Raw genomic sequence first — 26,001 nt, 5'->3', positions numbered from 1 at the left:
TTCACAATTCTTTTACGGATGTCTTACCTATCTCATCTAATTTTTTCATACTGGTGAGATATGTTTCTAGGGATGCTCAATTTGTCCCTAGAGGGGCGTGAATAAGGATGTTTTTTTATTCAAAACATAGTAAATTTCGATTTACATGACATTCTTCAGTCGGAACTTACAGGTTCAAAAAATGTTTTATAACACTATTCTAGCATTGACTATACTATGTGTCAACAAAATGTTTCTTCTGTACATCCCTAGCGACTCCAAAATGACCTCTATAGTAATGAAAGATGATATGCAAATGTTGACGATGAAAACTACGGAAACCCGCGCCAATGGAAACCCGTCATGTCCATATAGGTCAATAGAGGCCAGGGGAATGATATTCTACTCAGTTTTGCCCAAATCAGATGTTCTAGGATCTCCAAACTGTTTAGGAGTTTGGATCAATTGGTCTACCAAGTCAACTGAGCTTGATAGCTATCTGAAATCAACTAATCATGTCCACACAAGTCCTTAGAGCCCACGCATATGATTTACAGCACAGTTATACCCATACCAGATGTTTCAGGTTCTCCAAACTGTTCTGGAGTTTGGATCAATTGGTCTACCAGGTCAACTGCGCTCGGTACAAATCTGACAGCAATAAGATGTCCATACAAGTCAGTAGAGCCCATGCATACGATTTGGAACTCAGTTATACCAATATCAGATGTTCGAAGTACTCCATACTGCTCTGGAGTCTATCAAGTCAACTGCGCTCAATATAACTTTGACATCAACCAGTCATGTTCATACAAGTTCGTAGAGCCTATATGTGTGATTTGCAACTCTGTTATATCCAAACCAGATGTTATGAGCTACCCAAAATGTTCTGGAATCAATCGGTCTACAAGGTCAACTGCGCTCGATACAAACATGATATCATACATTCATGTTAATACATGTCCGTAGACACCACGCTTACAAATTTCGTTTCACTTATACCCAAACCAGATGTTCTAGGTTGTCCAAACTATTGTGAAGTTTGGAACAATTGGTTTAACAGATCAAAATCTGACATTGACTAGTCATGTCCATACACGTCCGTCGAGCTCGCGTATATGATTCGCACCTCATCTAAACCAGAAGTTCAAAAATTTTCAAACTGTGTAGGAGTTCGTATCAATTGGTCTACCAGGAATTCCTAGAGGAACTTCCAGAAGGATTCCTGGAAGAACTTCAGATTTTCCGAAGCAACTTCCGCAGGAACTCCAAAAGGAGGAGTTCTAGGAAGAACTTTCGGAGGAGTTCCAAGAGGAACTTCCAGATGAATTCCAGAAATAACTTCCAAAGCTTTCCAAAAAGCAACTTCCGGAGGAATTTCAGAAGGAACTTCCGGAAGAGGAATTCCTGGAGGAACTTCCGGAGGAATTCCTGGAGGAACTTCCGGAGGAATTCCTGGAGGAACTTCCGGAGGAATTCCTAGAGGAACTTCCGAAGGAATTCCTGGAGGAACTTCCGGAGGAATTATTGGATGAAATTCCGAAGGATTTCCTGGAGGAACTTCCGAAGGAATTCCTGGAGGAACTTCCGAAGGAATTCCTGGAGGAACTTTCGAAGAAATTCCTGGAGGAACTTCCGAAGGAATTCCTGGAGGAACTTCCGAAGGAATTCCTGGAGGAACTTCCAAAGGAATTCCTGGAGGAACTTCCAAAGGAATTCCTGGAGGAACTTCCAAAGGAATTCCTGGAGGAACTTCCAAAGGAATTCCTGGAGGAACTTCCAAAGGAATTCCTGGAGGAACTTCCAAAGGAATTCCTGGAGGAACTTCCAAAGGAATTCCTGGAGAATTTCTGGAAGAACTTCCGAAGGAATTTCAGGAAGAACTTCCGAAGGAATTTCTGGAAGATCTCCCGGAGAAATTCCTGGAGGAACTTTCTTAGGAACTCCTGGAAGAATTCCCGTAGAAACTTCCGAAGGAATTCAGGGGGGGGGGGGACTTCCGGAGAAATTTGCTGAGGAACTTCCAGAGGAATTCCTGGAGGAACTAATTTTATTTGTCTTATTTATTATGGCTATCTTATTTGTCTTATTTGTCTCATTTGTCTTGTTTGTCTTATTTTTCTTATTTATATCAGCACTACTGTTATTACACAAATGCTTTTCATGGCTCATGTTTTCATTTTCCAAAACCAGCTGGAGTTTGTTTATTTTGATCTGCTCATTGCGTGATTGGTCGGCGTTGCTGCTGTTCTCTCGCCGAAACACTGCATGCATGCATGCATGAGTGATAAATTTCTTCCCCATTGTTCTCCGTTTACGGCAAATTCTAAAGCAATTGTAAACTGCATAATGATGAAATAATTTTGGCGACACTGACAACGTCATTCTGGCGGGCTGAATTGGGCAATTTTCTCTCTCAGAGAGGGATACCACGTGCTTTTTTAACGGAAAACCCTTCCCTCAGATCTTAAGGCTTATTTCAGGGTCATAAAATCGTCATATGTATATGATAAGTTTTATATATCACTGTCTTAAAAAAAGCTTCGTAGCAATCTCAAGCACAAAAACCCTAAATAATCGGTGATGGTGCCTTTCTCGTTCGTTCAAAAAAATTAAGAAATATGTAAGAAAAGGTAAAAATAACACAAATATGTGGATAGGTCTTATTTTTCATATTTGTTTATATGCATAATACAATTTCTCGCCGAACGCAACTTGTTGCAAGCAAATCGGATTCACATAAGTGCCAAAAAAAGTGATTTTGTATTGTAATAATGAAATTAGTATTTTGGCCATAACTTCTGATCTCATTTTCCGATCTGACCAAATTTTCAATAACAAACAATGGAACAGGATTCTGCTTTGAATGTAGTTTGTTGCGAGCGAGTCGGTTGAGCATTAGTGCCAAACAAATGATTGATGAGGTTTTACCCGTTTTTTGTATGAAAAAAATGTATTTTGTCCACAGCTTTTGAGCCCATAGCCTTATCCGGCCAATTTTCAATAGGAAACAATGAGACAATATTCCGCATCGAATGCAACCTGTTGCGAGAAAATCGGTTGACAAAAAGTGATTGAAAAGACTTTTCCGTGTTTTGAATGGAGTGGCATCACTGTGCGGCGGCAGGGTAGCAGTGGGTTGTACCCACACACCTACAGTTGTGCACATGTGGTGCATGGGGAGAGTCCCTGCTTCGGCAGGGTAGCGTGTGGTCTGCTTCGGCAGTGGTGTGATTGATCTGCTCGTGCTGAGGTAGGAGTGTCGTAGCGTAATATCTGTAGGCCCAGGCAGTTACCGCTATTGACACCTCGAGGCATGGTAGCGGAGCGCCCGGGAGAGCATCCAAGTAAGACTCAAATGGAGCGAATGGTGTGCGAGCACCCAAGTCAGTCTCGCGTGGGACGAGTGCCTGTGTGAGCGATAATGAGCGAGTACGCTTAGTACTGCCGTCCCCTCAGAAGTAGTACTGCGAGGTAGTTCCTGGGGGAATCGATGGTGGAGCCCAAGGGAGTTTAGTCGGTATTACCGGTATGGTCGAGTCCGACACTCCAGTACACTTCCGTGTGGTAGTTTGGCAACTACAATGCACGTGTACTGGGTTAGTGTGTAAATGCATCTCCCTTGTAAAAAAAAAAAAAAAAAAAAACAGGGCCCACTGTCAAACCCCACCACATACTAGGCAGGCGCCACAACTCGCAGATGGCCTGGGGAGGGATCGTCAAGCCCTTGGACATAGTCCCTGCTGCCCGGTGGAAAAAGCCACCTCCAATACAGTGCCACGCAAAATAACTGTAACCTATGTACCGAAGCGGGCGCCATTTTTCTATTGAATAGACTACATTAGTGTGTAACACTATCATTCTAACAACGAAACAAGCTTCAAATCCATGAAAAAAGTAAACTAAATTACCGAAACCGTCGGATGCTGAAGTAAACTTGTTTTTGCTGCTTTACAAGACTGCAACGGCCGAAAACGACTTGATTTTCAATTAAGTTCTCCACAGTCGCCAAGAGTTATTTCGTTTATAAATTTGTTATGATGGAATAAAAAATAAAGCAATAAAGTTCTGAATACTTTATGTGTGTTTTGTAAAAATCTTGAAAATCCTCCTTGTAAGCCTGATCTTCGGCATATTACGCTGCCTTACGTGTATTTTGGACTTATTTGACTAATAAAGCTTTCACAAAGGCTCTAGGGACTTACATAGACATGCTGGATTCCTATAAGTTTGGCACCAGGCCTAGTTGACCTGGTGGATCAAATGATCTGAACTTCAGGACAACTTGAAGAACTTAGAACATCTACTTGGTCCCGATTTGAATTGCCAATCATTCCTAAGAGCTTCAGAGACTTGTATGGACATGTTGGGTTGCTTTCGGATTGGTACCAGGTGTGGTTGACGTGGATCTATAACATCTACTTTGGACTTATTTAAATAGCGAAACATTCGCTAGGATTCAATAGACTTACATGGGCAAGTTGGGTTGCTTTTTGTTTTTACCAGGTGTTGTTGACCTAGTAGACCAATTGACCTCAACTTCAGAACAACTTGGAGGACCTAGAACATCTGAATTGGACTTATTTGAATGATGAAGCATTCGCATGGGCTCTTAGGACTTACATGGACAGGACATGCCGGGTCGCTGCGGTTTGATATCAGGCGTAGTTGACCTGCTAGACCAATTGAACTCTACTTCCGGACATTTTGGAGAACCTAGAACATCTGAGTTGGACATAATTCAATGGTGAAACATTCGCACGGGCTCTAGGGACTTATATGGACTTGTTGGAACACTATAAGTTCATGCTTCAGGCACATGCAATTTTAATATATTCAGAGCAACTTCACCACAATCTGCCAGATGTATTAGAGGCCTTAAAAAAGTTTTTGTTACATTATTTGCACAAATCTCATACAATTGAATCATATTGAATAGCTCTGTGCATATTTATTTATTTATTTATTTTCCATTAACGGGCTGTTAAGCAGACTATTAAATCTCCAAATATGACCAGTTTCATATATCACTGCCTAAAATTACGCTTTTGGGCCGCCTAGTTTTCTCAACCATAAAAAGGGGGGAGGGTCCGGAGGAGAGAGTTTGCATGTGCCTAAAAGTACAACTATTCCCCTTGATTTTAGTGAAAATTCCGAATAAAAACCTCTAAAAACCTCAGAGATATATGGTTTTCAAAATTAAAAGTTCGTCCTGGGCATTTACGGGTTAAAAAACTCAACGCTGGGTACTTTTTTTCTTGAGTGTATTGAAAAATCATTGCTGTCTGTCAAAATATGCATAAAACATGGCCTGACAGCTAATACACATCTTGTTCTTATAAAGTCCCATAAGTAGGGAGAAGGACCACTTGTGCAGTACGTCTGCAACGTTAATAACCCGGCCGCATTCCAACCAAATGTCTTGATTTTTTGTCCCAAATGACTCGAAATCATTGCATGTGTGGTCAGTTCCGTGGGCAGCATGAAAAGTCTGATGAAGTAGTTCAATTGCCGGACCCTATACTATCTGCCGAATTAAACAATGTGACCCAACATTCGAATATTTATTTCAAGGTTCACACGGCGGTGGTGGTTTTGCGGAAGGGGCTATTCAAACGGTTATTCGATTTAATTCCGATGAAGCGGAAATCAACACAGGAGCTGAATACTGGTCGAGGATTTCCATCGGCATGTCAGCTCGTCGAATGTACAGCGACTGTACAGCAGCTATCTCAACCTACGTCGACAAACATGGGGACCGCTGAAATTCATCTCTCCATCTAATCAAGTCGAGCAAGGTCATATTATCCGATTTCTTCTCGATTTCGCCGAAGGATTTCGCTGAAGAAAATTGATGCAAAGAAATTTATGCCTGCACTACTACCCGAATTCATCTCGGAAGGTAGATCGTACCTCGCCTTCCTCGATTCTGACTTGCCTTCCACGGTTACTGTCGACGACTATCGAGCAGTTGCCATGCAATAGTATCGTATCGTTTCATATGCCGATGCACCAAGGATCCAGCTACACCTCTTTTCCAATGCTTCATAACTGGTAAGACCAGACGTTGTGCCGTTTTATCATCATTTCATCAAGAAGAACTTCTCCTCTGTTCGAAAGCAGATTTGGTGGCAGCTGACCATGCATTATCTCGGCACGCAAAGTAACAAAGCAGAAATTAAATCCATCGGGAAGATGCCCAATTGAAATGGCTGAAGACACCCTTGTCTCTCGGTGGACTCCTCTGTGATGGCGGGCACTTGAGGAATGCTAATGCACCTGAAGTTACAGCAACTCAAATATGCCTTGATTTGGTCGTGCATAAGCTTGTTTACAACAAGTATGTTGTTTTAGTAGCAAACATTCTATCCTGTTCATTCACTAAGCATCCTCTACGAAACTACTTTATGATTCTTCTTCATCCTAATCCCCAGTTGATGCTATCCACTTCACGCCAGAAATAATGAGGTGGGAGATACCTGAGCCGAACACCGACGCGTCAAAAAAATTTCAGCGCTAAGCCGCAAATCATCCAGCAGAGCACTGCAGATTTGCCGCGTGTCATGTCAGCATGGCCGCTATTAACTTCTGGTGTGGATCACTGTGTCCCGATATTTCTCAGGTCTTCAGTACGGAATATTTTGATCACCGACAAGGACTTACATAGCCATATTTGTGTGCTTCCCCACCAGCGCATTCCATATTAAACTCGCTGCAGGAATTTATGAGCTCCACTCTGATAATCGCCTTTAAGGGAGATGTAAAAGTCGTGCTCCGAATATACGAAATCCTAAAGTTCTACGAAAAATAGGCCAAACTTTCTCAGCTTAGAACACATAACAACGATCACTGACTCCGCTCCCAACAGATCATTTCCCACTTCTCATTTCCTACTTCTCACTTTTCACATTTTCAGCCATATGACCAAATGACTTTTTCTGTCAAACGACCATTTTTCTTCTTCTTCTTCTTTTTCTTCTATAACTCTACATTTCAACTGAAACTTCGCCTGCTCTTCAACTTAGTATTCTATTAGCATTTCCGCAGTTATTGCTTGAATGCTTTTCGTTGCCCAAGAAGTCGATAATGTTTCCCACCCGAAAACATCCTGGACCGGACCGAAAATCGAACTCGCTATCTCCGGATTGGAAATCCTACGCTTTTGCTCGCAAGGCTAACTGGAGACGACCATTTCGACCATACGATATTATCGGCCGTATTATCGCTCTCTTTCTGTAGAGCGTCCATTTCGAACCCAAAAAGTTTTTTCGCCCAAACGAGCTATTCGCCGAATGATTTTTTCGAACAAATGGCCTGTTTGGCCAAACGACATTTTCGTCCAAATGGCCCTTTCTGCCAAACTAAAATTCCGGCTAAATGGCCAAATCGATCGAACAACATTTTCGGCCGGTATGGCCCGTTCGGCCAAATGGCCCTTTTTGTATATTTTGGACATACGGCATTTTTGACCAATTGTCTCTTTCTGCTGAACGACTATTTCGACCAAACGATATTTTCGGCCAAATTGGGTTGTTTAGGGGTATATATGTTTTAACATATTCTGAATATGCATAAAAAACTGAGCCGAACTCCAATTTTTCAGAGTTTTTGGAGCCTCTATTTTTAATTTGCATTTTAAATAATTATGAAACTAAAAATTTGTTCTTATGCTGCATGGGCCAACTGTCATTCTATGAATGTTAGTGTCATTCTATCGATTAAAATGGCTTATTGTTTGCTGTATAAAAATGTAAATAAAAGGTTTACAAACAAAATAAAAATATGTCGGAGATCAGAAAAGCATGCTCTTTATATTAAACTGCAAAAAAACTCGATATTTTTCTGAGCTAAACAACCCAATTCCCAATTTGGCCAAACATCGTTTTCGACAATTGCGTTGTTTAGGGGTATATATGTTTTTACATATTCTGAATCTGCATAAAAAACTGAGCCTAACCAAAATTTTTCAGAATTTTTGGAGCCCCGGAACTATTTTTAATTTGCATTTTAAATTTGTATGGGACTAAAAATTCGTTATTGTGCTGCATGGGCCAAATGTCATTCTATGAATGTTATTGCTATCGATTGAAAGCACAAAAATGTAAATAAAAGGTTTACAAAAAAAAATATGAATATGTTGGAGATCAGGATAGCATGCTCTTTAGGTTAAACTATACAAAACCTCATATTTTTCTTTTCTAAACAACCCAATTCACTTGTTCGGCTAAACGACATTTTTGGCCGCATGACCGGCTAAATTGCTTTTTTAACCCTTATGCGGCCGACGGGGTACCCGTGTTCCTTTTTCAAATTCAAGTGGTGATATTTCAATGAATTTTTATAGCTGAAAGCTGAAACTCGGTGACATCTAAGAACTCCATAAAATGTAGCTTCTGTGAGAAAATCACGTTGATACAGTGAGGAGGGACGTGGGAAGGGGCATCTGATTTTTTACCACGTGGATGGCCAACAGGGTACCCGTGTTCCCATAAATTGATATTTTCATAACTTTAACAATTTTCAACCGATTTAGATAATTTTGACAGTTTTGGAAACAGAAACTCATATACTTTTTGCCAAGATTCACTGCTTTTGTCCATGGTTATACAAGAAATCTTTGAAGTAAGACTTAAGAGTCTACACACGTAACCGAAGGACTATCAACCAGTTTCGAATGTATTACATGCTCATTGCGCTTCTTAGAATAGTCGGTGTTCACAGTATACATTATGGGTCTCCAAAAACCCCTGGAGTAAGGCCTAAGTCACCCAAAAAATCCCTGGAATAAGATCTTATGGTCTGCTAACGTAACCAAAGGTCTATCGTGTAAATTTTAAAACGGTACATGCTCTTTATGGTGCTTAGCATATAATGCTTTCACAGGATATGTTCCTGGTCATCCAATGACCTTTTCTTAAAACATGTTTGCATTCCAAGTAGTTCTTGTTGCTGTCATTGATTCCAGGTAGTCTTCGAACTCCATACAGTCAAGGTCTTCGGATCAATCTCCGTAATGGAGGCAGTTAACGAAGAATAAACCAGTTGCGTGACCCCTTTTTGGTATATGTTTGTATTCAAAGTAGTTCTTGTTGTTGTCGTGGGCTCCAGGTAGTCTACGAACTCCATAGAGTCAAGATCTGTGGATCAACCTCAGTAACGGAGGCAGTTATTGAAGAATAAACAAGTTGTGTGACCCCTTCTTGGTATTTGTTTGTATTCCAAGTAATTCTTGTTGTTGTCATTGGTTACAGGTAGTCTACAAACTACAAAAATTCAAGGTCTGTGGTTCAACCTCCGTAATGGAGGCAGTTAATGAAGAATAAACAAGCTGTGTGACCCCTTCTTGGTATATGTGTATATTCCAAGTAGTTCTTGTTGTTGTCGAGGACTCCAGGTAGTCTACGAACTCCATAGAGTCAAGGTCTGGGGATCGACCTCGGTAACGAAGGCAGCGTTTGAAGAATAAAAAAGTTGTGTGACCCCTTCTTGATATATGTTTGTATTCCAAGTAGTTCTTGTTGTTGTCGTTGGCTCCAGGTAGTCTACGAACTCCATAGATTCAAGGTCGGTGGATCAACCTCCGTAATGGAGGCAGTTATTGAAGAAAAAACAAGTTGTGTGACCCCTTCTTGGTATATGTTTGTATTTCATGTAGTTCTTGTTGTTGTCGTGAGTGCCAGGTAGTCTACGAACTCCATACAGTCAATATCTTCGGATCTATCTCCATAATGGAGGCAGTTATCGAAGAATAAACAAGTTGCGTGACCCCTTCTTGGTATATGTGTGTATTCCAAGTAGTTCTTGTTGTTGTCGAGGACTCCAGGTAGTCTACGAACTCCATAGAGTCAAGGTATGGGGTTCGACATTGGTAACGGAGGCAGTTATTGAAGAATAAACAAGTTGTGTCACGCCTTCATGGTATTTGTTTGTATTCTAAGTAGTTCTTGTTGTCATTGGTTCCAGGTAGTCTACGAACTCCATAGAGTCAAGGTCTGTGGATCAATCTTCGTAATGGAGGCAGTTATTGAAGAATAAACATGTTTTGTGACCTCTTCTTGGTATATGTTTGTATTCCAAGTAGTTCTTGTTGACGTGGGCTCCAGGTAGTCTACGAACTCCATAGATTCAAGGTCTGTTGATCAACCTCCGTAATGGCGGCAGTTATTGAAGAATAAACAAGTTGCGTGACCCCTTCTTGGTATATGTTTGTATTTCATGTATTTCTTGTTGTTGTTGTGAGTTCCAGGTAGTCTACGAACTCCATACAGTCAAGATCTTCGGATCAATATCCGTAATGGAGGCAGTTATCGAAGAATAAACAAGTAGCGTGACCCTTTCTTGGTATATGTTTGTATTCCATGTAGCTCTTGTTGTTGTCGTGGGCTCCAGGTAGTCTACGAACTCCATAGGTTCAAGGTCGGTGGATCAACCTCCGTAATGGATGCAATTATTGAAGAACAACTGGGAGGGATGGAAGGTAGCGGTTTTCCTCCAATACCTTTTCCGAACTTAATCTATTACATGTTGTGCATATGTATAATCGAGTTTCAGACATAGTAATTAATTTCCACTCCGGGTGGCTCAATACCCGGAACATAGGCAATTAACTTTGAATGTACTGAACTCGAAAGGCGATCTCTCTTCGCTTATGTGGTCGAGTTGGGATCTGACTGGCCCAATCTCACACAACCCTACTTCATCGAACGCCGTTGGTGATGAAGCAAGTGTGTAGGAGCCAGATAACACTAAATACTCATCCTACTTGGTTGGCATTGTACAAAAACATATATGAGAGAGTTAGTTCTGAGAATGTATTGCGAGAGTTCGGCTACATGCCCGGTGCTGTGAATTTGGTTTCATCAGTACCCGCTAAGCTGCGGAGGACGACGGAGGTCCTTCATAGTTTAGTAGGGAAAACACCTGTCTAGCGTACTGGTTTCGTTGGATCAAACCCCACCGAAGTTCTCTAGATCAATCTCCGTAATGGAGGCAGTTGTCGAAGAATAAACAAGTTTTGTGACCCCATCTTGATATAGTTCGTAGTTCTTGTTGTTGTCTTGAGCTCCAGGTAGTCTATGAAATAGAGTCAAGGTCGATGGATCAACCTCCTTAATAGAGGCAGTTATTTGAAAATAAGCAAGTTGTGAGACTCCTTCTTGGTATATGTTTGTATTTTAAGTAGTTATTTTCATTGTCGTGGGCTCCGTAATGAAGGCAAGGCAGAATACGTGAATGGAATCCGTATTTTTTTTGTCGAAGAGACGTACAAACTTATCAACAGGTACTCATAAATGATTCATAATAAGCTACAGGCAGTGAAAGTTATTTCATGAAAATCTTTATTGTTTGCGGCAAATTGGGTCGAAAACGTGATAAAATCGGGTTAGGCAAAATCAGGGTAGACAAAATCTGGGAGTGACAAAATCAGGTCAACCTCATCTGAGTGAATATACGCAGTACTAGTACAGCAGCCGTTCGATAACTGCAAAATGTTTACTTTTCAGTTATCGAATGCCGTTCGATAACTGCAATGCCTTCTAGACGTCAAACGGTTGTCAATCGAACGTCAAATACAAGAAAAGTGCATCTAAATGTGCAGCGCAATGCAGCTGTCATTGAGTCTGTCATCGGTTTGAAGTTTAGCGGTTCGATAACTGTAAAACTGTTGCAACTATCGAATTGCAGTTAAATGACTTCCAGTTATCGAACGTACGATGTAGTTTTTGTTTTTGCCATGGTACTAGGTAGTCTATGAACTCCATATAGGAATGATCTGTAGATCAACCCACGAACGGAAGGCTATTGGTATATGTTTGCATTTCAAGTAGTTCAAGTTGTTGTCATTAGCTCTGGACAGTTATTGAAGAATAAACAAGATGTGAAACCTCATCTTGATATATTAGCATTCCAAATAGTTATTGTTGTCTTGATGTTGTTGGTTCCAGGTAGTATACAAACTTCATTGATATCACTAATATGAAGTCTATGCTTTGGAAATGCAAAATGTAAATAAATTGGAACGATACAACTTCACGCCGAGAACGTGAGGGAAAAAACGGGCTAATATCGCAAAGATCATGTACCATATTAAAATTAGATTAAGGCCACTCCTCACGGAATCCAAGTTTCAAAGTGCTCGCGTTTTCGGGGGCACACCAATCGATACGGAGGCGGCGCACAACTGTATTTTTTGTTGATTTAGCTTTGCTGCGTCGCAGCATGCGTGAAATAATAAAAATGACAGTTGTGCGTTGCTTCCGTATCGAGTGGTGTGCCCCCGAAAACGCGAGCACTTTGAAACTTGGATTCCGTAAGGAGTGACCTTAAAGACCCTCTAGATATTCGTGTAAGCCTAGAAGTCTAACTCCATAAATTTCTAGGATGACCATTAGCATATGCCATGAACGCATTTTATTCATGGGCCCCAAAGGCATGTACCAAATTTAAAACAGGAGGCTGATATATCTCTGGTGTAGATCCTAATGCCTTACTTCAGGGTTTTCTTGGATGATCATGAACATTTAAAATGGGTGCATTCTATTCTACGTACTATAAATGGCATGTATAACTATTCAACTAGGCCGAAGGAACTCTGGTTACGCGTGAAGTTCTTGCTGTTCTCTTGGAGACCCATGAACATATGCAATGAAAGCGGTATATTCTATGTACCAAAAAGGGCATATGCCACTTTTGAAACAATCCGAAAGGTTACGTGTGAAGATCCTGAGGCCTATTTTAGCATTTTCTTGGAAGACCATAAACATATGCAATGGAGTATTCTATTCTATGTACCACAAAGGGCATGTACCACTTTTGAAACAAGCCAAAAGATCTCTGGGTACCCATGCAGATTTAAAGTCCTATTCCAGGGTTTTCTTGGATGACCATGAACCTATGCAATGGACGCAATCTATTCTATGTACCACAAAGGGCATGTAACACTTTTGAAAAAATCTGAAAGATCTTTAGTTACGCGTGTAGATCTTAAGGCCTTTTCCAGGGTTTTCTTGGATGACCATGAACATATGCAATAAAGGCGTTCTATTCTATGTACCACAAAGGGCATGTACCAGTTTTGAAACAATCTAAAAGATCTCTGGATACGCGTGTAGACCTGAAGGCCTTTTCCAGGGTTTTCTTGGATGACCATGAACATATGCAATGAAGGCACCAGAGGACTTATCCGAGAGATTTCTTCGATTGCGCAGAACATATGTAGTGATCACATTTGATTTTAAGATGCGCAAAGAGCATGTACCACTTTTGAGACAAGTCCATAGACCCATGGTTACGAGTGTAGACCTTAAGGCCTTACTCCAGAGATTTCTTGGATGACTCGGAACATATACTGTGAACGCATTCTATGCTAAGTACCACAAAGAGCATGTACCGTGTTTGAATTTGCATAATAGGCCTTTGGTTACGCGAGTAGATCTTTAGGCTTTACTCCAGGGATTTCTCGGATGACTAAGACTTCATTTCAGGGATTTTTGCATTACCGAAGCATATACTGTAAACACCTTCAATTCTAAGAAGCGCAAAGAGCTTGTAGCATATTTGAAACTGGCTGAATGGCCTTTGGTTACGCGTGTAGACTCCTAAGCCTTACTTCAAATATTTCTTGTATAACCATGGGCATATGCTGTAAACTTTGACAATAGGCAAAAAGTATATGATCGAAATTAATTTATTGGCTTTTTTCGGTGATAATTATACTACTCAAAGCGAAAGGGAGTAGATGAAAGTAATGAAGATACAGATTCGATTGACACCGCAAGCGAGCGGCAAGTGTGAAATGAATAGAAGCTGAAGATTAGCAGAGGGCCATATGAGAGAACAAACATTGTTGAAATCGCTGTTATTCTGCCTAACGTCCACCCAGGAACGGCTTGGATAGTGACGTGGTGATCACTGTACCAAGACAGGCTAATTATAAAAAGTATATGAGTTTCTGTTTCCAAAACTGTCAAAATTATCCAAATCGGTTGAAAATTGTTGAAGTTATGAGAATATCAATTTAGTGGAACACGGGTACCCTGTCGGCCATCGACGTGTGTTTTTTTTGTTGGCCGCATAAGGGTTAATCGAACGGAGAAGTGACCCGTACCGCCAAACGACACTCTCGACCATATGACCTATTTGACCAAAAGACTATGTCGATCAAATGACCAGTTCGGTCGTATATTCCTTTGGACAAACGACGTGTGACGATCAAAGCTAATAACCGTTTCGGCCAAATGGAATTCGGCTAGATGACGCTTAACCTAATTGCAATTCGGCCAAATGGCTTACGGCTGAATGACTTTCACTCAGAAGACCCTTCCTGGTTCCAGGAGTGGCCACCTCGGTCGAAAACTGTTTCATGGAACATTCAATTCCGTTTCATGGCAATTTATGAAGAATTGGCCGCCAGATAACATATATGAAACAATCTTCATACTCACCATCAAGGCCCCGCGGAAGTCGCTCCCCGGTAGCCACTGTCTCTGGAACCAGCATATCACCAGCCACGAAAGTGATGAATTTATTTTCGAACCGGTTGAGTTAATGTTCATGCAGGAAAACTCAATCTACTTTAGGATGCTTCAACTTCATATGAAGATTTAGTAAGTTTAATTAGCTCGAAGTAGCTTAAGGTTTTGGAATTTGACGTCAAAAAGATGGAATAATTTGAACTGACGTGTTTTGTTGACAACCATTCCGAATTTGAGAAGTTCAGGTCCCTAAATTCAGTAGATCATGCATTATGTCAGCTCGAGCTACAAAACTTAGAACAGTATTCTCCTCCAAAAGTAAACAACTTAGATACAGTTTTGTTTAACTTTATTACCCGCGTCCCGACATTCATAACTGTACTGTTCGTTGATCATCTTGCGAATCCCGGGAAAAACGGTTTCACATCACCTTTCAATTAAGAGCTGCCCCCATCACCAGAGATAAGCTTCCGTTGCTTTTCGGGTTAACCTCTGGCAACACCCTCGTCATCATCCACATCCACACATTAACCATGGTAGTCGGTTGCCTCACATGTGCGGTAATTCTTCAACCGGACGAAGAAAATTAAGCGATCATATACAAAATGGCTAAGCGAAAACGTTTTGAAGCTTTCCGACGGCGACGACGACGAAGGTGCGTTTCAACGAAGAAATGCGGACGGGGAATCTCTTCTATAAGAAGAGACGATAATGGACTTTTAATGGCCTTAATCTTTACCACCATCGAGCAAATTTGTCGGTCGGGACAATGAATGGGAACCATGCGCGCATAAAGATCTATGTGAATTATGATGACAGAGGAGATCATAAGCGCATTTGGATGTTGAATTCACCAAAGTCATTTGATTAAATGGACACTTGTGGTCTTTACGGATCATAACTTCGAGGATGTTGACAGCCTAATTAAGTGTTAAAGAAAATTCACCATGTTTCTGATATTTTTAGTCCTCACTTTTGAAGTTTAATTCGAGTTATTTCCGGTTACATGAAAAAAGTTTTACATTTTTATAGTATTCCATATTAAGACATACAGAAAGCTTTGGAAACTATTTCAGCCTAAGGAAAACATCGGGAATTCTGCATATGAGATTTTAAAAACGCATATTATGAGATTTATAATGGCTTGGAGCAAATAATTATGTTTTGCGAATAAGAAATCCGTACAATCTACACGAAACCAAATATTATCGAATGTCTTCATGTATGTCAAATAATTCTCCAGTTTCCATAAATCATTTGCAATCAATCTTCGAACAGAATAAGTAATCAACAAATCCCCATTTCTCTTTCTCTCCCGCAGAAGAACCGACAGAATCGCCCCCCGTGGCATCGCCAGTCGTTGCAGCTGGAAATGCCGGCCCTGGCGCCAGCTGCAGCTTCCCCGGGGCACCCGCTCACAGCACGGTTCAGTTCACCGATGACAGCCTGGCGAACGGGGCCGTCGCGTCCTACTCCTGCGAGCGGGGCTTCGAACTGCTCGGACCGTCCCGGCGGGTCTGCGACAATGGCCAGTGGATCCCCGAGGGTATTCCCTTCTGCGGTAAGTGACTTCTCCCAGTATGATTAGGCTCACCCAGATGTTTCCAACGATAATAAATCAATTAGCATTGCATCATTCTCTGGAATCGCCCAATCGTAAACAATATCATCGTGAAACATTTGTCTATCAAACAAAAAGTGAAAGGGAAACCGGCGAGTACCGGTCCAATTTACATCACTTTACGATGTGACCGCCAGCAAACGTCAAACCAATGAAAATTCTTTCAACTACCGCGAGAAAACGAGTCATAAAAACAAAACGACGACGACGAAATAGAAAGTGCAGTGCCCGACGCGGTTTCGGCTTTGTTTTCGAGAAAGTCCGCGCTTCCGCGACTATTCTCAGAAGCAACTCCCGCCACATACAAACGAATTTCTTTCGTTCGTCACACAACAACAGCTCACGAGTTTCGTCATCGTCGTCGCCGTTGTTGTTATCGCGGAAAACTATTAGCATTTGTTTTGTAATGATTTATGATTCAACTGCCGTAGGCAGTTGACCACCTACTTTTTAGAAATTGGCTGATTTTCTCCCGTCCAGCAGAACACCATTTGTCAATCTAAACAAAATTTCAACCCTTCAATCGACTCAAACTGTTAAAAAAATTCCTTTCATAAAAAGACCCTATTCTTGAAAATGATTGATGAATTATTAGACAATCCAAGTCGTCGTTGCCACGAGGACCTCCATTCAAATCGCATGCCACCTGGTTACCACGATCGCGGTTTGTTTCCACAAAAACACCGAAATCCACGTTATGTTCTCCCTTGAAGATCCCCTTCACGACGCGGGAATCCCCTCGCTCGGCTCGTTAGAGCCGCAAACCGAACAAGCTCTCCGCGCATGGGAAAATAGGCCATCTGATACTGGTGCTGATGGTCTGTTTGTTTAATTACTTAAGTGTGTACCTAATTGGCCGCGAATCGGTGAGAACTTTTCTTCGATCACGACGTGGCACAATGGTCGGATTCGTTAAATTTCAGGACATAAATCGATAACTCGAAAACCATCAGTGCTAAAGTTTTGACGTCTTCAGAAGAAATGATCTACAAGAAGAGATCTATTTTCGGTGTAGGTGGTCATTAGGGTGGACCTTCGGTGAAATTTTTTTTGGAAATTTATTTTTTTACCCTTTTGAGTTAGGAGTTCATATAATTCTACAAAGTTGTTGAGAATGTAATACTAAGCATTTTTGCTTAATATACATTTATTTTGTTTCATATAGGTTATGACAAAAATGCTAAATTTAGATAGGGTGGTCCCGAAAAAAATAGTTTTAGCTTCCACTTTCATCAATTCAGAATATTTTCAAAAACTGTCTTAGCATCGCTTCACGGTCTTTGGATGGCGCATCTTTTGGTTACATAAGATGGTTGATAGCTTCATTTTCAAGCATATTATAAGCGTTTTTTCATGAAAAAGTGATATTTTTCTGAGCGTTCTACTGCAGCTAGTAGCAAATATTAGCAAAAATTTCAATCGTAATCTGAAAGTATACATGCAGGCCCATCAAATCCATGGTATTTCATTTGTCCATGTTTGTCCACTTTTGTTTGATAATCATATTAGTTTTTGTATGAAAAATCAGCTATTCCATGGGAAACACATATACCATATCTCTGATTTCGCAATATTTGGTAGAATCATTCGTTTTCGAAAATAAATAAACTCACTTTTTAATTTTGTCCGATTTCAATCCAGGGTGGTCGAAAAAATCAAGATTTTGGAAAACATATTTTTTGAAAACATAATTTTTGAACTACTGGACCAATTATCAATGTTCATGGAATCACATGTAGTATTGGCGACCCTCACTTAGAAACTGTGAAAATGAAATTATTCTGCGAATTAGCCATGAAAAACCAACTTGAATTTTATGATTTTGTATTTCGCCACAAAAGTAGCGCTTTTAAGCATTTATTTCATGAGAACACCTTAAAAACCGTTCCAGTAGTTAAAATGTCAAAATGATTTTTTCGACTTCTTTTCCACGCGAGTTGATTTAAATATTTTAGATAAAGAACGATTCTTTGTGGGCTTTGTGGCCTTGCGGTTAGCGCCGTCAATCGTCTAGAGGCATGGACTATGGAGCGTGGGCTCGATTCCTGCCTCGATAAGAAGGAAACTTTTCGTGATCGAAAAATTCTCCACCGGTCCACTGGGTGTTACGCGTCCTGTCAGTTGTCTAGGTGTTAAGTGTTCAGTCTGTACGACCTCTGGTCAAAGACGGTGTTCTTGTCTTTTATTCTACCAAATATTGTGAAAATCCAAAAGATGATATATGTGTTTCACCCTAATTTTTCGTACAAAAATAATACTATCGTCAAACAAAAGTGGACAAAGATGGACAAATGAAATACCATGGATTTGATGGGCCTGTATGTATACTTTCAGATTACGATTGAAATTTTTGCTAATATTTGCTACTAGCTGCAGTAGAATGCTCAGAAAAATATCACTTTTTCATGAAAAAACGCTTATAATATGCTTGAAAATGAAGCTATCAACCATCTTATGTAACCAAAAGATGCGCCATCCAAAGACCGTGAAGCGATGCTAAGACAGTTTTTGAAAATATTCTGAATTGATGAAAGTGGAAGCTAAAAACTATTTTTTCGGGACCACCCTATCTAAATTTAGCATTTTTGTCATAAAACATCACCTATATGAGATAAAATAAATGTATATTAAGCAAAATGCTTAGAATTAAATTCTCTACAACTTTGTAGAATTATATGAACTCCTAACTCAAAAGAGTAAAAAAATACATTTCCAAAAAAATGTCACCGAAGGGCCACCCTAATGACCACCTACACCAAAAATAGATCTCTTCTTGTAGATCATTTCTTCTGAAGACGTCAAAACTCTAGCACTGATGGTTTTCGAGTTATCGATTTATGTCGTGAAATTTGACGAATCCGACCATTGTGCGTGGGCTTGAGAACCCGAAAAACACGTGTTTTGTTTACATTCGTTCTCAAGTTCATCGACAATCGAGTGCAGTGGTGGTTGATCGGGGTATGATGCGAGCAAAACCGTTTGGATTCAAGCAATTATCTTCACTTATCACAACAACGTGCTTTGACGTAAATATTGATATCATACGGTTCCGAAGCAGCAAGAACAATCGAATTGAAGTATGTTTTTTTTCGGTTAGAGGAGATAATCGAGAAGAAGTTGCGGATCCGATCTAAGTTTGAACAAGACGAAATAAAGTAGCAAGTGAACGGAAATTGGGTCTAAGAAAGAGAAGATTGGGTATCCGATGCGATTTGTTCAGCGGAATTTGTTTATTGTTTTAGAACATCAATTAAATGCTGTTACTTGGAAACTGTTCCGCGCAATTTGGAAGCATGGAACTAACGTGAGAAGCGATCTGAGCTAGTAGAGAAATATACCTTCCCAATTATTCGCCTGAAGAGTAAACAATTTGTGCATTTATTTGATATGCGTTGCTTTAATTTTAAACTACGCATATAAATAAACGGTATATGAAAGACAAATAAACACAATAAATGTAGTTAAATACACTCAACCCCTTTTTTACGGAACTTTTTCATACGTCACTTCGTTTTGCAGCCCTCTTTTTTCGACACGTGACGAAAAAATAATTTTAGGCAATATTGTCATTCAAAAGTAAACCTATCAGAAGGCACCCAAAGAACTAAGTAGCAGTTTTGTATTTTCAACATTTCTTTTTAACAAGTGTTCCATTCCAAGTCATTCAAGAATTCCCTGGAGTCTACACGCGTAGCCAAGACTTTGAGATCTACATACATAACCAAAGGGCTGATATCTCTTTTAAAAACTGGTTTATGTCCTATTTGATTTGGATATGTCTTCAATAACTGTTCGGTTTCAGGATATCCAAGAATTTCTTGGTGTATATGCCATGAAGTCTACACGCGTAATCAAAGGGCCGTTATTACGTTTTAAACGGTTCATGTTGTTACCGACGGGTAACATTTGATTGTTGTTTTCACTAGAGTGCGGAAAATGAGGGACTAGGTCTATACAGTTAGACGCGTAAACCCAACGGTCATTTTGGATGCCTACGCGTGGGCAGTCGATAAAGGCGCGCAAATGAACTGCGCCAAGAGATAGGTGATTGGTGGGTGACTGAAGGCACTGAACTGAAGTGGAGGAAACAGCAAAAACGACTCGGAGAGTTACTGTCCACGTCGTCTGATCTGCACTCGTAGAAACGGTATAAATCCGGCAACCATGAACCAGAGGTTCCATCCGTTTGCGCCTGTGGAAATCCCTACGGCTTTACCCAAGTAACATATCAAGTTTTATTACTCTCTTGAAGTCTATAATTTACTCTTCAAGAGTGTTATAAAACCAGCATGAAACCGAAATGTTACGAGGGTAGGGCTTCCACTGGAAGTTTCTTTTACAGAACGGACAGTTTTCAGTGGTAAACCCTTTTAAGGCACACCTCCTACAAAACACCCTACGTGGGACGGGGCATTTTGCCAGCTCATGATCGTCCCCACAATTAAAGCACTCAAATTCACTAGGAGGAGTATATTCTGCAACCAATCTAGTTAAAAAGTTTGCCTTATTGCTACATGGCTTTGGCTTCTTCGGACGACTTGCCATTCCCACCCCCTTTTCAGGTGAATTTATTTTATATTGTGCTTTGTTTTCTGTTTTTGAGTTATTTGAAACAAACTTCGAGCTTTTCTGGGTATTTTGATTCCTTGTTGAATCATTCTGCAGTTGTCGATTAAAAAATGTTCTGGTAGTAGATGAATTTACCCCATTGGTGTTAATCGCGCAAGTTTCTCTTTTAGTCGAGCCAAACACTTTCGTGAATGCCGAGAAATCTGTCGCATCGAGATCTTTCCCGATGGACATTATGTCTTGAAGGGTGGAAACCCGCTTCCCCACTAAAGCTTTCCGCCCATCATAGCGAAGGTTGGTCTTCAAAACTTCCACCTTTTCGGGCTCGGTCAGTGGAGTACACATAGCTCGAAAAAGCTTACTCATTTGGAGAAAGTACTGTTGAAACGACTCCCCTTTCTGTTGGCGAGTCTGATAAATTTTCGTTCTAAGGACTGAATCCAAATCAGGATGTCTGAACTCCTTCCTTAGTTCCTCGCATAGATGCGGCCAATCTATTAGGGACTGCTGGTTCCTTCTTGAGGTGTACCACCCAAGTGCCGGTCCGTCAAGGAGGTGAATTGCCGAATCGAATAAATCGGATTCAGTGGCGTGTTCTGAAATGGCTAATTGTTCAACGTGTGTCAGAAACTCATTGAGCTCTAGACCATGGTCAGTCCCAGCATATTTTTTTAGTTTCCACTGGGAAACGGGCAACGTCTTGCGGTGCGGAAAAGTAAGCGGAATCGTAGAGGCAATCGTTACTGGAATGACCGGCGGAATCGCCGAAGTTCCTGGAAGTGACCCTACGGATCGTGTTGTCAACGTCTCGGCTGGCGGCAGTGGAATCGGTACACATGAGTTGAAGGTTTGCCGCGTTGACGCTAGTTTGTGGAATGTTATCTCCCTTCCACAGTGGACTGAACGAGAAGTCATCAATTTTCCGACAATAAGACTCATTTATATTTGCTGTAGGTGTGATCTGACGCGGGTATGGAATGCTACCATAGATCGTCGCAGTCGATAATACCGGTGCTCTAGGTTCCTTAATGAGGGACTAGGTTTATGCAGTTAGACCCGTAAGCCCAACGGTCATTTAGCATGCCTACGCGTGGGCAGTCGATAAAGGCGCGCAAATGAACTGCGCCAAGAGATGGGTGATTGGTGGGTGAAGTGGTGGTGAAGTGGGGGAAACAGCAAAAACGGTACTCGGAGAGTTACTGTCGTGTCGTCTGATAGGGAAGGCAATCTACGAGTGGGAGGCATAAGGCAGTAGAGCTTGATAAATCACGAAAGCTAGAGGTCCTACCTGTTTTATGGGTGATAAGATCATTTTCTTCGAGTGCGAGGGATCAAGTTTCCGATCCAGTGTTGGTCGTGCGGTTTTTTCGTGGATAATACCCGGAGTGTTAATCGGTACTCTACCATCGGTAGTGCAGAAAATAACCAGCAATCCACTGCTGCAAGTGACTGGTGTCTACAGCCGGCAGAGACCCCGTTCTAGGACGAGTATTTCCCTTCATGATTCATCGTTTCCCCGGGAAGATTCGGAAAACCCTAGCTGTGGGCGTTATCCACCCGTTCCGGTCAGAATTCGGCTCCGGAAAACCCGGCAAAGTATTACCGCAAAGCACCAAGCCACGTGTCGCAGATTCCCGCCGCCTGGAAGATCAGCAAGGCAAGCCGCGCCACCAAACCAAGCTGGCCATTCGCACCTTCCACGTGCCCGTTAAACTGAAAGGGTTGCCCGACGCCACCGATTCGCTTCGTCAGCACCGTGACGCTTTATCATCTAATCGGATCACCGCTCACCGCACCACCAGACCACCTCAAGCCACCTTCGAAGCCGTCGTCCGCTGCCACGTGCCAACGGCAAAACCTCCAAACCGTCAACGAAACCGCCCCCGGCGGCCACACGCCATCAACACGCTACACAGCCAGCATCGTCGAAAATCGCCACCGACCATTGAAGCCGCCTGCCACCGCCCTCCATCTCCACCTCCGTCTCCAACTCCGCCGTCGTCGCTGCCGCCATCCGGCCTTCTGAGCCGCAGTACAGTGAATTCTTTTTGCCACCACGGAAGTGTGACCGACTAGGACAAATAAAAGTATTGGGTTGACCGTAAGTAAAAACTTTAAAGATAGGTTTCCGCATTCCGAAAGCTTCCCCAGCGTTAATACCCCCTGAGACCCGGAGCCAAAAGAGGTCTTGCGTACCCTCCCCGGAGGCTGCCGTTGGCTCTAGACCAGCAGCCTGGGGTTTGATGCCGATTTCCCTCTGAAATCGAGCCCAGCGGTTCCGGGGTCGAAAAGAGGTCTTATAATGTCCTATTCCAGCGGTTCTCAAACTTTTTCTGAAGGCTTACCCCTTCGAACTTTTGCATTGGTTAAAATACCACCCCCCCCTATGTTTAAAATATGCGTAACTCATAAGATAAATAAAAATTGACCTGATGAATGGCTCTCCATGAAGTTAACTGAAATTTTCATAAATAAGTGAAACTTCTCATCTCAAATTAAGTTTATACATCGAGCTCCCTACAGGACATTTATGATTATTGAAGGCTTCCAAGCCTCTTGAAACGAACCTTCCGAGTCTCTTGAGGAAAAGCTTTCCAAGGTGGTGGCTTCTGATCCTTTTCAAAGTATGCTTTCTAGCCTTTTGAACGGAGAGTTCCTAGTCTCTTAAAAAGAGGTTTCATAGCCTCTTGAAAGGAGGCTTCCTAGCCTCTTGAAAAAAGGCTTCCTGGCCTCTTGAAACGAGGTTCCTAGCCTCTTGAAAAGAGGTTTCCTAGCCTCTTGAAAGGAGGCTTCCTAGCCTCTCGAAAGGAGGCTTCCGAGCCTCTCGAAAGGAGGCTTCCGAGCCTCTCGAAAGGAGGCTTCCGAGCCTCTTGAAAGGAGGCTTCCGAGCCTCTTGAAAGGAGGCTTCCAAGCCTCTTGAAAGGAGGCTTCCGAGCCTCTTGAAAGGAGGCTTCCAGGCCTCTTGAAAGGAGGCTTCCAGGCCTCTTGAAAGGAGGCTTCCGAGGCTCTTGAAAGGAGGCTTCCGAGGCTCTTGAAAGGAGGCTTCCGAGGCTCTTGAAAGGAGGCTTTCGCGCCTCTTGAAAGGAGGCTTCGAGCCTCTTGAAAGGAGGCTTCCAGGCCTCTTGAAAGGAGGCTTCCGAGCCTCTTGAAAGGAGGCTTCCAAACCTCTTAAAAGGAGGCTTCCGGGCCTCTTGAAAGGAGGCTTCCAGCCCTCTTGAATTGAGGCTTCCAGGCCTCTTGAAAGGAGGCTTCCAGGTCTCTTGAAAGGAGACTTCCAGGCCTCTTGAAAGGAGGATTCCAGGCCTCTTGAAAGGAGGATTCCAGGCCTCTTGGAAGGAGGCTTCCGAGCCTCTTGGAAGGAGGCTTCCGAGCCTCTTGGAAGGAGGCTTCCGAGCCTCTTGAAAGGAGGCTTGAAGCCTCTTGAAAGGAGTCTTCCAATCCTCTTGAAAGGAGGCTTCCGAGCCTCTTGAAAGGAGGCTTCCAGACCTCTTAAAAGGAGGCTTCCCGGCCTCTTTAAAGGAGGCTCCAGGCCTCTTGAAGGAGGCTTCCGGGCCTCTTGAAAGGAGGCTTCCAGGCCTCTTGAAAGGAGGCTTCCGAGCCTCTTTAAAGGAAGCTCCCAGGTCTCTTTAAAGGAAGCTCCAGGACCTCTTGAAAGGAGGCTTCCGGGCCTCTTGAAAGGAGGCTTCCGGGCCTCTTGAAAGGAGGCTTCCAGGCTTCATAGAAAGAGGTTTTCGGGCCTCTTGGAAGGAAGCTTCCAGGCTTCCTAGAAAGAGGCTTCCGGGCCTCTTGAAAGGAGGCTTCCGGGCCTCTTGAAAGGGGGGTTCGGAGCCTCTTGAAGGAGGCTTCCGAGCCTCTTGAAAGGAGGCTTCCGAGCCTCATAGAAGGAGGCTTCCAGGCCTCTTGAAGGAGGCTTCTGAGCCTCTTGAAGGAGGCTTCCGAGCCTCTTGAAAGGAGGCTTCCAGGCCTCTATAAGGGAGGCTTCCGGGCCTCTTGAAAGGATGCTTCCAGACCTCCTGAAATGAGGCTTTCGGGCCTCTTGAAAGGAGGCTTCCGGGCCTCTTGAAAGGAGGCTTCCGAGCCTCTTGAAAGGAGGCTTCCGGGCCTCTTGAAAGGAGGCTTCCAGGCCTCTTGAAAGGATGTTCCGGGCCTCTTGAAGGAGGCTTGAGCCTCTTGAAAGGAGGCTTCCAGGCCTCTTGAAAGGAGGCTTCCGAGCCTCTTGAAAGGAGGCTTCCAGGCCTCTTGAAGGAGGCTTCCGAGCCTCTTGAAAGGAGGCTTCCTGAGCCTCTTGAAAGGAGGCTTCCAAGCCTCTTGAAAGGAGGCTTCCGGGCCTCTTGAAAGGAGGCTTCCAGAGCCTCTTGAAGGAGGCTTCCAGAGCCTCTTGAAAGGAGGCTTCCAAAGCCTCTTAAAAGGAGGCTTCCAGGCCTCTTGAAAGGAGGCTTCCAGCCCTCTTGAATTGAGGCTTCCAGGCCTCTTGAAGGAGACTTCCAGGCCTCTTGAAAGGAGACTTCCAGGCCTCTTGAAAGGAGGCTTCCGAGGCCTCTTTAAGGGGGCTTCCGGGCCTCTTGAAAGGAGGCTTCCGAGCCTCTTGAAAGGAGGCTTCCAGGCCTCTTGAAAGGAGGCTTCCAGGCCTCTTGAAAGGAGGCTTCCAAGCCTCTTGAAAGGAGGCTTCCAAGCCTCTTGAAAGGAGGCTTCCAAGCCTCTTGAAAGGAGGCTTCCTATCTTCTTTGAAGAGCTTCCGAGATGCTTAAAAGAAGGTTTCTGATCCCCTTAAAGGTACGCTTCCAAGTCTCTTGAAAGAAGGTTTCCAATCCACTTAAAAGGAGGCTCTCAAGTCTCTTGAAAGAAGGCTTACGAACCTTTTGAATGACGGCTTTAAAGCCACTTAAAATGATGCATCTGAGTCTCTCGGAAGAAGAATTCAAAGCCTCTTCAAAATAGTCTTCCGAGCCTTTTGAAAAGAGCCCTTCAAGCCTTTCAAAAAAAGGAAGCCAATTTAAAGAAAAAAGCTTGAGAGAAGTGATCCGGACCTCTTGAAGCAAGCGAGCATCGTCATGCTCGGGATCCGGATCCTCGGTGCCTTCGTTGACAGCAACTTTGACTTCGTTGCCAAGTGGCATTAATACACCTATCGTGTGGCATTTGGATATTTCTATATAGCTTCCTAGGTAATTACCTTTTTCTTTTACATATCTGTTTTTTTCACAGGAGTTTTTCTTTTTCTTTTTTATGCGTCATGGCGTCACAATAGGCTATAAGAAATTCTAGTTTTACATTTTAGGTTAGGTTTTATACAATTCTAACTAACCGTACTATTCTTTTCTAGTTTTCACCGCACTATTTAACACCGTACTACTAGTT

The 26,001-nt window shown here is 42.5% G+C and overlaps 1 protein-coding gene across 8 annotated transcripts in view; it reads left to right on the top strand.

The window, feature by feature from the left end:
* The window catches only part of LOC134206597 (uncharacterized), a 403,645-nt gene that overhangs the window by 259,656 nt on the left and 117,988 nt on the right, over positions 1 to 26,001 (top strand). For all 8 annotated transcript variants that reach the window (XM_062682326.1, XM_062682324.1, XM_062682327.1 and 5 more), the window contains exon 2: positions 15,775 to 16,014. In XM_062682326.1, coding sequence (XP_062538310.1) covers positions 15,775 to 16,014 — 240 coding nt within the window. The remainder of the gene's footprint in view (positions 1 to 15,774; positions 16,015 to 26,001) is intronic.

Source organism: Armigeres subalbatus, chromosome 1 (genome assembly GCF_024139115.2).
Source record: "Armigeres subalbatus isolate Guangzhou_Male chromosome 1, GZ_Asu_2, whole genome shotgun sequence".
Lineage (NCBI taxonomy): Eukaryota > Metazoa > Arthropoda > Insecta > Diptera > Culicidae > Armigeres > Armigeres subalbatus.
This window is presented reverse-complemented; position numbering and strand designations above follow the sequence as displayed.